This window comes from Netta rufina (genome assembly GCF_964035555.1).
Source record: "Netta rufina genome assembly, chromosome: 1".
Taxonomy (NCBI): Eukaryota; Metazoa; Chordata; class Aves; order Anseriformes; family Anatidae; genus Netta; species Netta rufina.
Genome location: NC_140123.1, coordinates 95,110,746 through 95,125,230, shown reverse-complemented (window position 1 = coordinate 95,125,230; position 14,485 = coordinate 95,110,746). Strand labels below are relative to the sequence as shown.

The 14,485-nt window shown below is 35.2% G+C and overlaps 1 protein-coding gene across 1 annotated transcript in view; it reads right to left on the bottom strand.

Moving 5' to 3' along the window:
• HLCS (holocarboxylase synthetase) overlaps positions 1-14,485 on the bottom strand; it is a gene marked incomplete at its 5' end in the record, with an annotated part of 124,313 nt that overhangs the window by 75,168 nt on the left and 34,660 nt on the right. The window contains one exon of the mRNA XM_084297587.1: positions 5,539-5,810. Coding sequence (XP_084153713.1) covers positions 5,539-5,810 — 272 coding nt within the window. The remainder of the gene's footprint in view (positions 1-5,538; positions 5,811-14,485) is intronic.

The window sequence follows — 14,485 nt, the reverse complement described above, 5'->3', positions numbered from 1 at the left end:
ATCATGGAAGCAGCTATTCCAATGCACAAACCTTATTTCTTTTGAGAATAAAAAGCCCTCTTGCAAATTCAACCCGATGAATAAAATAAATGCAAGTTTAAAAATTAATAAAGCCAATGATGTAAGAAACAAAGGGAGATGATACTACATGAAGGCTAAGTTAAATGGGAGGGATACAGCTTAAAAGAATGAAATCCTTTAAAGAGCAGGTCTACTGCCAATAGTATTTAACTTTAGGTTTTAGGTTAAGTATTTGTTAAGTAAAGTATTCCTATTCCTCAACATAGTTTAACAAACAAAGACAACCAAGGAATCTTAGCTTTTAAGAGATGCACTTGTGAGAGTCCTCTACACAAGGAAGGCCTGGCTATCCAAAATTATAAATTATGTTTTGGTTATGTATATTATGTATTATGAAAAGATTACACACAAAATTCACACAACATTTAAATCCCACTGACCAATTTACCAGCAGATATTTTTTAAATACCCAACAGCAATTTCTTGAGACAAAGGCAACCTTCCCAACCACCACAGCATTTTCTAACTCTCTAAGACACTTTCTTCAGAGGGAAGTATGGAGAGGGGTAATTTTTACAAACTGTTAATGTTGGTGACAAGACATTTATTTACAGAAGACTATTAATGTACTAGGATATTCTCGTCAGACCAAAAGACAAAGACTTTGTAATTTGAAGATTTTGTAATCCAACTACCTGTACATCTTCAGGTGAGGAAAACACAAGGTCCCTATTTGCAAATATCATCCAAACCAGCCCTCTTGCAGCTGATTTTGACTACACAGCACAACTGCTTCCACCACCCAACTGAGCCTAGATTATGAGACATGGCTAGCTAAAATAATATCAGCAGCAGTAAACAATTTTTGTAACTTTAAAGAAAATGGTCAATCAAGTTGAGCCAATAGCAATAGCAACAGTTCATGCTTGTAGTCCAGTTGTCATGGAATTATGATGGAAATACCTGAGAGGTCAGGCTTTAGAGTGATACGCCCGATGATGGGATGAATACAAGCACTGTGACTATACGGCGTATTTTGCATGTACTATGTTAATTCCAAATTTCTGTCTTTAAACCGCTTTTCAAACCACCACCCACCTGGCTTATCTGACTTCAATTTGTTTCTTAAAAAACGTGGTTTAAACAGAGAATACAAGAGATCACTGAGGTGCATGGAATGACTAAACAGGAGGCTGCTGTGTTTATGTAGAGTAAAACATCACAAGGATTTGAAAAAAAAACACCCACTAGGTACAAAATACAGTTTGTCAATCTCAGCTTGTTTGTGCCTCTGAACTGCCATTCCAATTTCCTGCAACTATAAGCTGCTCTTACTTTTCACTAATGCATACCTGCATAAGCAGCATGTGTATTTAAATATAAAACATGAGTTTTAAAAATAAAATCTTAATGCTCACTTTCCAAAATTAAAGCTGTATCACAATGAATCTTGAAAAGCATCAAGAAAAACTAAAATGGCACCAACAACGTAAAGGATTTTCTTCTGCAAAGATTTTAACTGTTTGGAAAATGTTTACTCTAGCCTGACATTTTATTTAAAGATCCCACTCAGCAATTATGAAAGCAATTTTCTCCCACATTTCATTCCCACTAAAATTCACCATATTTATGTCAAACTCTTCCTAACAATGGCAAAGGAACAGCTGCCTTTGTTCTTCTTAAATACTGGGGAAACAGTATCCACAATGGCATTTTATGTACAATATATCACATGCTGGCTTAGTAATGTATAAATCACATCTTCTGCCAAATAAAACATTAAAACAAGATGTAAGGTGTTGGTAAAGAATAAAATTGAACTGAATACCTAAGTAATTTATTTTTAATGAAATGGTTGTGAAACCAATCCAGTTAATTAAAGCGTGCTAGAAATATTTATTTATCAACCTCAGGTCTTGTGAGCCTAGCAAGTTCGTTTCCACAACTCAATACTTGCATCGCCATACCAGATGCATCCTTAAAAATAATGGTTTCATTTTGAGTCATACAACCTCAGGCATTCTTTGAGGAGAGGAGACAACAAAAGTGGAACTGCTTCTGGAAAGGTTAACCTGGTCAGGTGCTATTGGGATAAATATCTCTGAAGAAATACACAAGGTTTCTGAAATTTCTTTCTGACTTCTGATTTCCCTTGAAGAAAAAAAATAAAACAAAACAAAACAAGAGAAGAGCCTCTATCTTTGGTTAAAAAATTAATTAATTAATTAATTAAATTTTAGTTTAAGAAGTAAAAGATTAAATGCTTTAAATGTAGTCTTATGATTCATTTAAAGCTTTTACCTTCAAATCATAGAAGCAATATTGACTATTTAAAACTACATGATATTTAAGCAAATCTTTGTTTTACAATTAGACTAATGCCATTTAATTTTAGATACTTACAGGTGAATTCACACTTTGCTCGTTACCTTAGGACATGTAAATGTATGCCAATGATAATAAAGTGTGTATGTTAATATGCAAAATGTCAAGACATGCCATCTGGAGAGCTAATGAACAATCAAGGGATTCCAAATTAAACTACAGAATTTTCCCTTAGAATCTTTAGGACAACACTGTCAAGTTCAATCTATTCACTTAGACTCCAGAATCAATTTTTCAAACTTTATGACAGGTCTAATAGTTTCCACCTGTTTCTCTTGCTTGACTTTTGACTGGCACGTTACCAGCCAGGGTGGAAATGTAGACAAAGACCCCTATTAGGCTCCGGCTGTTTCTCTACTGTGAGGTCACTCAGCCATTAAATTAGTTCCAGCCCACTTTCTCCTTCGATGTCTTAATTTTGGGGGGTATGAAGGTTTGGGGAAGTGAAAAGGAAGAGAGGCAAACATTTGACATTCAGTTTGTAGGAGAGGTATAAGAAAATCTAAAATCACGGAAGTTAAATGCTACATTTATTTGTAATTTACTAACTAAATAATTTACTAAATCAATTCACTGCTAATCCCAGGGATTAAGTTCTTGAGGTGTCTGTGTCACATTTTCAGTCATCACAAACTTTGGAAAAAATAAAAGATTCCATCCTGTAGCACTTGCTTATTGCAATATTCGATTACCTATACAAGGTATAACTTACTTTTTTTTCCTGGGAATTACAACTGATCAGTAAGAACTTATTTTTTGTGCAATGAAAGAAACTCTTTTTCTTGAGATACACTTTCATTTTGAACTGGCAAGTGACATATTACATATCCTAAACCTGACATATTACATACCTTAACACATTCATATTGGTTCTTATGGAAGTACATTAAAAACTGACAACTTCTTTCTTCAGAAAGAATAAATAAAATACCTAATAGATATTTGCCTCAATTTCTAGTGATTTATGACTTGTTATTATTTGTGAAATCTCAAGGTACTTTGCTGAACTGCAAATCACATGCTAAACATGCAAATCACATCAACATTATTCTTTTATCTATGACAACAGTGTATTTACAATATCATCAATCATCATATTTAATATTTTGAATTATTAAAACAAAAGACTTTCTACAAGAAACTTAATCACTCAAAATATAATCTTAATAGGACCACCTTCCCTGTAAAGGCTGCTTAGAGAAAGAACTGGTTTACATCTTATCTGAAAACCAACTACTGGAGTTGCATCACAACGGGGAAAATCTTGAAGACCCACATCTCCAAGCACTTCATTACATTTGGACTACTTACATAACAAATCAACCCGTGAGCTGAACACTCTGCAGGGACATCAGTTTTGAGATAAAAGAGTAAAGGTTCCAGATTAAATGAAAAACCAAGACCACTTCTCTCATCTCCCTTGCCTTCTGGATGATATAAGCGTAAATAAATCGGCCAGACATGATTCTGTTTAGCTTGTGATATCTAAATAAATTCACAGACTTTGAATAATATATTTCATCTTACTGGGATATGTAGATACTGTTACTGAGAACTACCACCAAGAACAACTATCAGAAAGAAAACTATTAACATATTGAATTATCACTTCAGTTTCTTACCAGTAAGTCTGCTTTCAATCCTATGAGTTGAATATGATTTGAATAGAAACGAAGATGTAAATACTACAAATGCTTCAATAATAATAATAAAACACTTATTTTGGAGCTCTATTGAAATAGCATGTCTGTCTACATCCAAAAGCCCTTGTCAAATCAGTTGTAGGACTAGGATGTAGATTTGGAGGAAGGGGTGTGGCAAAATTGGATTGCAACATTTTTTAATGTGTGTGTACATGTATGTATGAACACACAAAAAATAGTTTGGCTTTAAAGGAATTTGTATTTGATTTGAACTGTCTCTAAATTACAAAATTTTAGGGCAAATTATCATTTGTAAAGTTTATCTATAAACACTATAAATACTTAATTTCAGGTAATTTTTAGTTATCAGAACAGTGTCAACTGTAAAATTACACTGATTTACTGTAATACTGTTCTAATGCATGATCGTTCACAGTTTTTGTGTATGTATATTTTAAAACAAATCACCTTTATTACCTGCGAGAAGGTATATTCTGTAACATATCAGCCTTACAATTTAGGCTCTCTAGCTGAGAAGTAAAGCTATTACTGCTAGTTAACTAATCAGTTACAATAACATTCAAGGCGATTTAACTGATGATGTTGATAAAAAGAAAATCCAGAACAAAATTACTGAGGTTATTTTCAACAGCAAAATTCACCTGCAATTTCTGCAGATAAATTAACACTGATACTCAAAAGTGGCTGTCAAGAAAAGTTAGAGCTGCAGGTAGAAACACACAGAAAAAATCTTTCCTGAAGAGGAACAGCTTCTTAAAGACAGTTTTTTCCATCAGACTATTTCATGTTCTGAAACGTAACAGTACATTCTTTGTACATAGACTCCAACCTAAGATTTACTAACTGTGATTTTCATATCACTTAATCCCATTCAAAACTCTAACAAACTACTTTCTCAAAGGTATCTCACAACTCATTCACAAGGGTCATCTATGTGATGATGAAAGAACGTCTAGCACAACCCTAACCAATGTTTAAAAAACACCAAAGAGCATTTTAGTGGAATATTCAGTGAAAGGACATTAAATGGAATGAGAGAAAACAGCAATGTTAAAATTTAGGCCCCAATCTACTTGGTATTACTTTTGTTATGTAACTAGCTCAGAAAATAACTTGTGTTAGAAAATGTATGCAATCTCCTAAATATGAACATTTAATACTTTAAACATTCGTGGTTTTTTTTTGCAAGATTAACAATTAAAGTCAATCTCCAAGTAAGAAGTTGTCACATTAGGTTTTTGCACCTCTTATATATTGGCATTTATACACGATTAATTAATATTCTGTGAACACAAAGATCTCTCTTTTGTGTCCTATTTCATAGACAATCAGCATTTTTGACTGGGTATCTTTTAGGTGACAAACAAATAAAAGAGAAAAACGTTTCTTTCCAAACACTGTGAGCATTTCTATAGCTGTGAATTCCTATCAGAAATCTTACTCAAGATGGTTTGGATCACTGTCTTACCCATCCAGAAGATTCATTGTTGTGGTGGTAACTTCAGTAAAGAGAAGAATCTTTCCAAGCTTCTTTGTTTGCAGATTCTGTTTATACGTCTCCAGGCTGAAATGTTCTGATGAGAAGTTTCCCATCTCAGTGATGACTGACATCAGAGACGGAGTTGTCTCCATTTTTGATTCACAAGATGAAACAAATTTAAGAGACACTTTGCTGGATTCTATTAATCCTTCAGCATTTACATTTTCCTCAAGCCATTTCAGGAATGCAAGATGGATTTCCTGTGGACAAGGGAAATAAAGTAAGACATAGAAATGCAGACCAACATACAGAAAGATATACAAACATTCTTCTGAGAATATTTACATTCAATAAACCACCTTCTGCTTCAAAATGAGGAAAAATAACGCCATTTCTTTTTTGAAGATCAACTGCTGCTGCTTGTTCTACTCTGGCCTGACCTGACTATTGGGTACACTCTTCTTAATCTTGAGACCATGCTCCTTTGTGGGTTGATTAGGCTTAAACTTGTGGTGGTTCTGCTAGGTACCGAAACATGGAGTGCATATTATGCACTTCTGTTTATGCAGGTTTTTCAACATGCTAAATTTCTCTGCTACAAGCCTCTCAAAGCATCTCTAAGGCTTGATTTGAAGGATAAAGCAGCAGCTAAGAAAAACATTTACTGATTTCTCAGCGGAATCCCCACTAAAAGGAGTACTTTCAGCTAACAGAAGCTTCACAACTATTACCTTACTCCAAAGTGGCTGTTTAAAAAGCTAGCTAAAGCAGAAACATATAACACAAGAAGGCACATAACTAGGAAAACTTTATACCAGTGTACAAAATAGAGTTGTAAGTATGCTCCCTTGTCACAGCCAATGGCACAGCTGGTAGACATTTCTTTGCAAAATATTTTCAGTGTGAAATACATGTATATGATACACAGATATAATTTATTATATCTAATACAACTAATTTTACATATCTACATGCCAAACCTTTTATTTCCCTCTCCTTTATTTTAGGTTATTTAGAAGTGTGTTTTATTGAATGTGAAACAAAGAGATGAATTACTGTGATTATTACCTGTCTGGTAACTCCCTGAAACAACTGTTAGACATTCATAGAACTCTTTCTCAAGATACCTAAAGTGTTTTTGAGAGATTTGGTATGAAATTTTTGCCTTTTCTGTAGAAACTGCAAGTTAACAGCCCACAAACACAGATGCTGGGACTTCTTTTTTTCGAAGTATGTAGCTTACATTTTGAAGAGCTCTGCTCCTTCTAGAAACAAAGCAGTCTCTATCACACATACATAACTTCTCAAATAAAAAGTTAAACTGAATTAGATGGAAGCTAAACAGAAAAAAGAAGAACTAAAAGTAAAAGCTACTGAACCGCTGATTAAGGCTATCAATAATTTACATAGCAGATTTGAACTGAAAGAATATTTTGAGAGCAAATGTATATGAAACACAAGAAGATACTGGAATATATGGACAAATGACTCCTTAAAATATTAAAAGATGAGCACAGCAACCCAAATTGCACCTGAGGGCACAATTCTAAATCTGGCCCTCATAATTACACTCTCATTTTCAGAATAATAGCTATTTTGGAAGATCTATATGAAACCACAAAAAACGTATAGTCTTTTTCTACCAAACGTAACGTATTAGTGATTCTTGCCCTCAAATTTTCTAAGAAAACATTTGTCCTTTAAATAAAAAACTTCTCATAGATGCACAGTTTCTACCCAAGTATGTGCCCCTCCTTCCTGTTACTGCAGGATCTGGGAACCTCAGTTCTGAGGGTTTCCTATACTAGTCTAAAGACTAACTCTCTTGCCCTTGAACATGATGTCCCTGAGCTGCAGTCCAACTCTTTCAAACCCACAAACTGCAATTAAGAGCAATCTTCCTATAAATAGTTATCTATCCAAGGAATTACTCCAATTTTCCAAATCCCATTGTTGTATCTTAAAAAGCAACGAGAAAAGTGGTCCTGTTTCTAACACCTTTCTATGGATTTTCCATACTCGGAAACTACACTTTCTCAAGTTTCACATGGACACTGCTTCTTGTGTGACATTCTTTGTATGCTGAATGTCAGCAGACTTACTGGTTTGCAGCCCTATAGTACGACATTTACCCTCTGCATTATATTCTTTCAAGTGATTTTTCCCCCATAGTTTTTTAGTCATACGACATACTGAGCATAACACGAAGAAAGGAACGTTCTTTTTCCAAACGCAATCAAGCACTAGCTTCTAGGACAAGACAATCTAAGAATGACTCAATAGGTAAATTTTAGTTACAGATAAACCACTTCTCATTTCTGCATTTTGTAAAGCTCCATTAAACTCTTTGCATTTAACTTGTTGCCTAAAATATGCTTTAAATATTTTCTTCCATTTTTTTGCATCATACGTGATGATGTGGCATTAAAGGTTTTATGAGCACTTCTTTGAATTAATCTGCATGAACCACTTGTATCTTTACTCCGTGTAATATCATAGCCTCAACAGACTCCTACTAAATTCTTTACACACTATCCTTCTTGTTTTACACACACAGTAACTTATTAGCTGTAACTGATATTTAGAAAAATTACAGCTTTAGTTCTTGTAAGGGAGTATATCAAAACTGTGCTTAAGCAGAAAGCGTGTTTTCCTGTTGCTTTCTGAACACAGAATTTCATTTAGCATGATTGTCTGAACATGCAATTCCTAGACACAAAACCGTAATTTTAACTCCCATAAGGATGGATTTACAGACTTACCAAAACAGGCATTAAGTTAAAAAGTAAAGATGCTTAAAGTACTCTTACATTTAAGCAAAGAATGAAAGTGCTTGTTACTATACATCAGAAAGTCCTGCGTACTTTTGCCACAGCATACTTTCTGAAAAGACTGAAATAACTTAGATTTATGTGTAATGTCACATTACTACAGATATACCACACAATTCCTAACATTTATCCTCTTGAGTGTATTCTTTCATGCAATTTTTCCCCCATAGGTATTTAGTTTACATAAATTCATTTTATTGTTTCTAATGCATATTGAACTATTTAAGATTTGTTATATTTGTATAATTATGAAGCTATTTTTTTTTGCGTAATGTATACATTTTAAGCTGATCAAAAATATAAACACAAATACTAGATAATCAAAAACAGCATTTGATTTTTAGAAATTTCTGTAAGAAAAAAAAGTTTTCATTTTTAGCAAATTCTCAAGTCGTGTCCAAATACACACTAGGAAAGTTACTTTTTACTTCAGAAACTCAAAGTTACAGAAACACAGATGCTGAACCAATGCTTTATTGTCCTCACTATTATAATGGCACAAAGAGAAGAACATTGTCATGTAATGAAATAAATATATACAACAGTCAGGGCTAACCTTTGCCTCAACTCCATTGGAAAAGAATATAATCACGTCAGAAACAGAACTGTGCAATTTGTTGCTAAGCTCAGGATGCAGCTTTGAATTCAAAACGGGGAACCTAACACCATTTACTGGCTGTAGGCAGAAAGCAAACCTATCCCCAGCTGCGTGCACCGTTCTGCAGCAACCTCTGGTGGCCATTTAAAAGTAAAGTGTTGGTTCCAAGAACTGCCTGGCCTTACATACCTCTGGGACCAGATCAGGTGTGTCAAAAGGGAAAGGAACACCCAAAATCCTGGCTGCTGCTTACCCTGGCCTGTAGCTCATTATCAAAATCCTAAAACATGCAGGTACAAACTTTGAATGAGTATGCAAGCAAAAGAGCTGTAGCTGTCACAGATTCAGGCACCCACAACCCTGTCTGCAGCTACTTACACATATAATCATGCTGGAGTCGATACTATGCGTATTATCCATAATATACTTCATAAGTATAGTAACTACATGTTTTAGGGTGGCCTAAATATATCTAAATATATCTAAAATTGTTATTCATCATTACTGCATCATTTTTGGCAGGGAGAATGCAAGTCAAGACAAATTAATTGCCTATGTATAAAACCATTCTCTTCTCAAATCAATTTGATATGTGCATTCTCCAAACAAAAGATACTGCCACCTCCTTTCTTAAAGGAACAATGAAATTTGACATTTTGGCTGAGTGACTAGATGGCAGGAGGCTAAATCAGCTTTTCACGGTTAAAATAGTCAACTAGAAAATTATCATCTAGAACAGGAAAGATTTCTAGTCATAGCAAAAGCACAATGTATTTTCAATGCATTGTAAAAAGCAACTATAAAAAGCAGAAAAGCACTGTACCAACAGGAACCAGCCACCACTTCTCACTAAGAAATTCTCCCCACATGCTCCAAAGTGCAACCTGAATTCCACAGGGCAGGAGCATGGAAAGAAGCAGCATCTCATGGTGGTGACAGCCTCACTCATCTGGTACTGAGAGGCAAACATATGAAAAAGCAGAGTTTTGATTGTTGGACTCAAAGTGTCACTAACTGGGAAGTTGTTCTGAAGCGGGTAGTGAAATACAGTAGATGTCAATTCACAAAATCCATAGAAATGAGGAGCTCAGCTACTGCACACTATGTACCCTCAGCTCCTCCACCGATCAGCACAAAAGTTTATTAGGGTCACTGTATCAAGGGTTGGAGGGCTGACGCTGTAAGTTGTTGAACTAAAGTTTAAATGGTAATTGCGGTGTAAAGAAGGAAGAGTAAAAGCTGTATTTTGTTAATGATTTAACATCTGCTTTCTATGATTTTAAGAGTTTGGTCAGGTGTGTGAAGAAACCACTACATAACAGTTCTCCTTAGCTGTTTAAAAATCTTTTTTTTTTTTTTCTTGGTAATCATTAGTTTCCTTTTTTCCTAATGCTTATTTAGCAGTTGAGATTGAACAAAAAGGAAAAAAGAAGCAGACATAAGATCAAAAACCAGCTGCATATGGACCCTTCTCTGCTGTAGTATAAAATAACAGAAAATTATAGCTCCTGACGGAGATGATTTTATTTGCACCTGGGCTCTATCAGCCAATGAGACATATACACAAAGCACATAAACTTTTAGTTAAAATGGTTACAAATAAACCCAAATCCAAGATTTTATTCTTATATTCTATTTATATGTATCTTTTAAAATTCATTTTCTTATTCTTATATATATGTTCATAGACAGATATATACTTCCCCCTCTCCCCCTCCCAATCCCACCAGGCATATTTGGGAGCTGCTCTTTTCTACCGAATTCTGTAACGATAAATCTTAAATTTTATATCAACGGAATTCTTTGTTGAGACAAAACTCCAGTCACAGCCTAAATTCATTTGGTTTTTATTAAAAACATGAAGGCGAAACTAAATGAAAGCTAAAAATATAATGCCATAAAATGAACAAACATTACATATCAGTTAGTTAGCTCTCTACTTGCTTGGAAGGAAAAATGAGGCAAATTTAACTAGTGATGCTCTACCAGTGACACAATATTATGACTGTAGTATAATAAAGTATTTTAGCTGTTGCGTGTAGAGAAAGTAAGGCCAAGTATTCCCTTTCTGAATACATAGCTGGGACATTTAACTATTTTTCTTCTTCCTTTTCAGAAAATCTAACCCTTTCCTGTGAACAGCCTCTGGTTTTGCTTCGCTGTACTTCAAGAAGTCTGCAGTTAATGTATTGATTGACATATTATTAATTGATGTATCAACTAAATCACGTAAGGCTATATGCTTATTAACTCCAAACAAATGGATATTACACAGGCACAAAGCACTGATCTTTTGGAGGAGAACATGAATAGCTCGTTTTGAGTATAAGCACCTTAACAGACACCACACCTTCATATGGCTAACCTGCTTTTTTCTGAATTGGCCATTTTCAAATGAGTATTACTTGTTTCAGATATGATCTTAAATATCCATATTGCACAGGAATTCTTCTATAATAGCACTGATGGAAAAGAACACGTTTTAATAAAGAGACCACAGCACTTGGAATCTGATTTCAAATTTAGAATATAAAAATAAATACACACATGCATATGTATACAAAGAAAGTATATCCTCCTTGCGTTACACAGCTTTGCTCAACAGGCATGCAAGTTTAAAGGTGTTAAATTAGCCACTGGAGAGCTTCCATAGCATCTTTTGAATCCAATAGAAACAAACTGAAGTCCAACGTGGTAGTAAGCAGTAGGCTGGTGCCAGCAAAAAGCACACCTACAGTGGCAACCCCAGCCCAGAATGCTAGCAACTTAGGAGGCCAGCAGCAGGAAAAGTCAGCTATTAGCACAAGAGGGCACGGTTTTGGCAGACATTTCTGACTAATGAGGCACACAAAATGCTTTTCTGATGCTGTCTATGTTTTTACTTCCTGTAATAATGGCATACGTTGGGATCTGAAGCAGATGACCGTTTCATAATGCTAGCATAAACCCATTTTAAAATTATGTTCATACTTCGTCAATATAGAAAAATGTTAAACACATATTAAATTGCACCAAAAAATCCTACTCTAATATAGATGATGGAGAACGTGAAGCTATATGATAACCTCATTGCTTTCATACCCTAGCACGCACATAGTACCTTTTACTGAAATTTTGTAAAGTATTTCATGGACACTAAGCTTAACTCATTGACAGGTATTATTTTTATCCTTCTCTCCCTTTAGGGAAAGAGTGACAAAAGTAAAAATAACTTCTTGACAGCTCAGATGAGGAAAGAAAAAGGTAATCTCTAGGTGATCATGGCCTAGGCAGAGGAACTGAAAGAGGCCCAAAAAGAGGACTGCTGTAACCTCTTCCACAGAAACACCCACAAAGATGGGAGAAAGGCCACTCTTTGCTCCCAGCAGTACTGGCAAGGAAATTGTAGTGGCTATCTTTCACTTGTTCACCAGGGCTTAAGAAAGCTGTATATAGCAGATCTGTGTTTGTGTGCCAAAGCCAGGCCGTCTCTCTGTCTCTCCCACCCATCAAGCAATCAGGCTAAGAGATTTCATTAGATTGTCATAATCATTGGTTCAATACTTCTCACATGTCATTAGCACTTAATAAATGTTACCAAACTACACGTTGATGCTTGCAGGCTTGAGTAGTTGCCCTTTTACATTTGTGTAAGTGTAAGCCTGAAGATAGATTTTGTAGTACCGGAAACAAAAAGAATAAACAGAACTGCAAAGCACAAAGGGCATTTAGAAAACGAACATTCAAAATCCAATTCGAAATAGATGAAGTATTCAATTGAATCCATTCTCAGAAAGTATATAAAACATTTCTCCTAGTACTAACTGCTTATAATTCATGTGAAAGTTCAGTCCTTGTTCAAGGGAATAGATAAAAACTGAACAAGCTAAACAGTCTCTGTCCACAGCCACACTAGCTGATTTTAATCCTTCTTCAGATTACTTGTAACATTTTCATTTGTTTAGTATTTTTTGAATAGGAAAATACATCGTAGAACGGGGTCAGTAATCTAGGGTAAATCAGGGGAGAATCTATGTATCTGAGCCTATCCATCTAGCAGGCAGAGGGCCATTATTTTCACAGTTCTGTGTTTAGTTCATAGTATAAAAAATTTCAGAAAGGAGAGAAATTCCCAGCTCTCTGCTCCCTCCTTTCCCCATCCCCCAAAGAACTTCATAAAGATTTTATTGTAGTGCCGAGGTGCATTCTCATTTCATATTCTCATGAACTTCTGTAGTTACTTGGCTGATATTTGCTATGCATTCTCAGGATACTACATAACTAGGAAATCTGTTTCAGTTTTTTAATAATCTTTTTTATATTTCCTAAACCCAGATACTATGTAAAACATGAGTCAATTGTGTACAATTTGGAAGGGCATTTAGAAAGATGGCAGGGATTCCTAACTGTGTAATTCACAACCAACCGGATTTTTAGGAGTCTCCAGTGGTTCAGATAGTTAGTTTGCTATATACTTCGAGAAGGGGGAAACAAAGCTAATCACTTCTAAAAGACACAAATAAGAAACTTAGTCTTTTGCCCTTTTCAGTGTGTTTTTAAAACCAATTATTCCTTTATATAACCAGTTATACAGTGTATCATCTCAGCAAGGGAGTAGAAACAGTCACCTATTCAAGTGGGGCCATTTTGAGCACTGATGTTTGCAACACCTAGTCCAAAACCCGGGGAAGACTTAATAAATGTTTTGACTTGTGCAAGATTTGCAGAGAACTTTTATCAGTGTTACATTGCTTTGAACAAGAACTATCTGAATCCAAAATTAAATTTAGCTTTAAATACCACTGTATGTAGGCAGAAAATTAATTTATCTAATGTGCAGCACTAAATGTTAAAAACAGGTTGCAGGCTTAGGTCAAAAGTCACCAGTTAATGAAAAATGTATCAGATGTTACCTCCTGTATAGAATGCTGTCAATCAGGCTATAAAATAAGGTAGTAACAAGATAATAGAAATCAAAATGTCAAGTATTTCATCAGTATTTGCTGTTTTTGCTACATCAGTATTTGCTATTTTCAACAGTGTTGCTCCTAGGTATTGGGCTGCTAGAAGGCACGTACTACCATTCACATGCACGAAACAAGTAAAGGAACCAGACATTTTTTTTCTTCGTGCTAAAAAGTATTTAATCTTTTTTAAAGGATGGAACAATTTTTTAGAGGTACAAAAAACAGTGAATATATCTTGTCCTCAGGAGAAACCATTTATTTTGATTCCTTGGTTTCAATAGCGAAGTACTACCGTTTCTGGTCCCGTGCCACGGAGCAGCCTTTGTGGCTGCAGGACAGCACTAGCTGCAGAAGGCCCACTGCCCTATCCTCAATACAAACAGGAACGGAGCAGAGGAACCAGGAGGGCAGCAGAGCGATGCTGTAAGGTGCATTCTGGCTTTTGCTTTTCTTACTCAGCTGCAACAGAACAGTCTGGAAGCAATCTTCCCAGCAGCTGCTCTCATCAACAAACTGTTTATTGTAAGAAAGTGGCTGGGTCAAAGGCTAAATGTCATCCA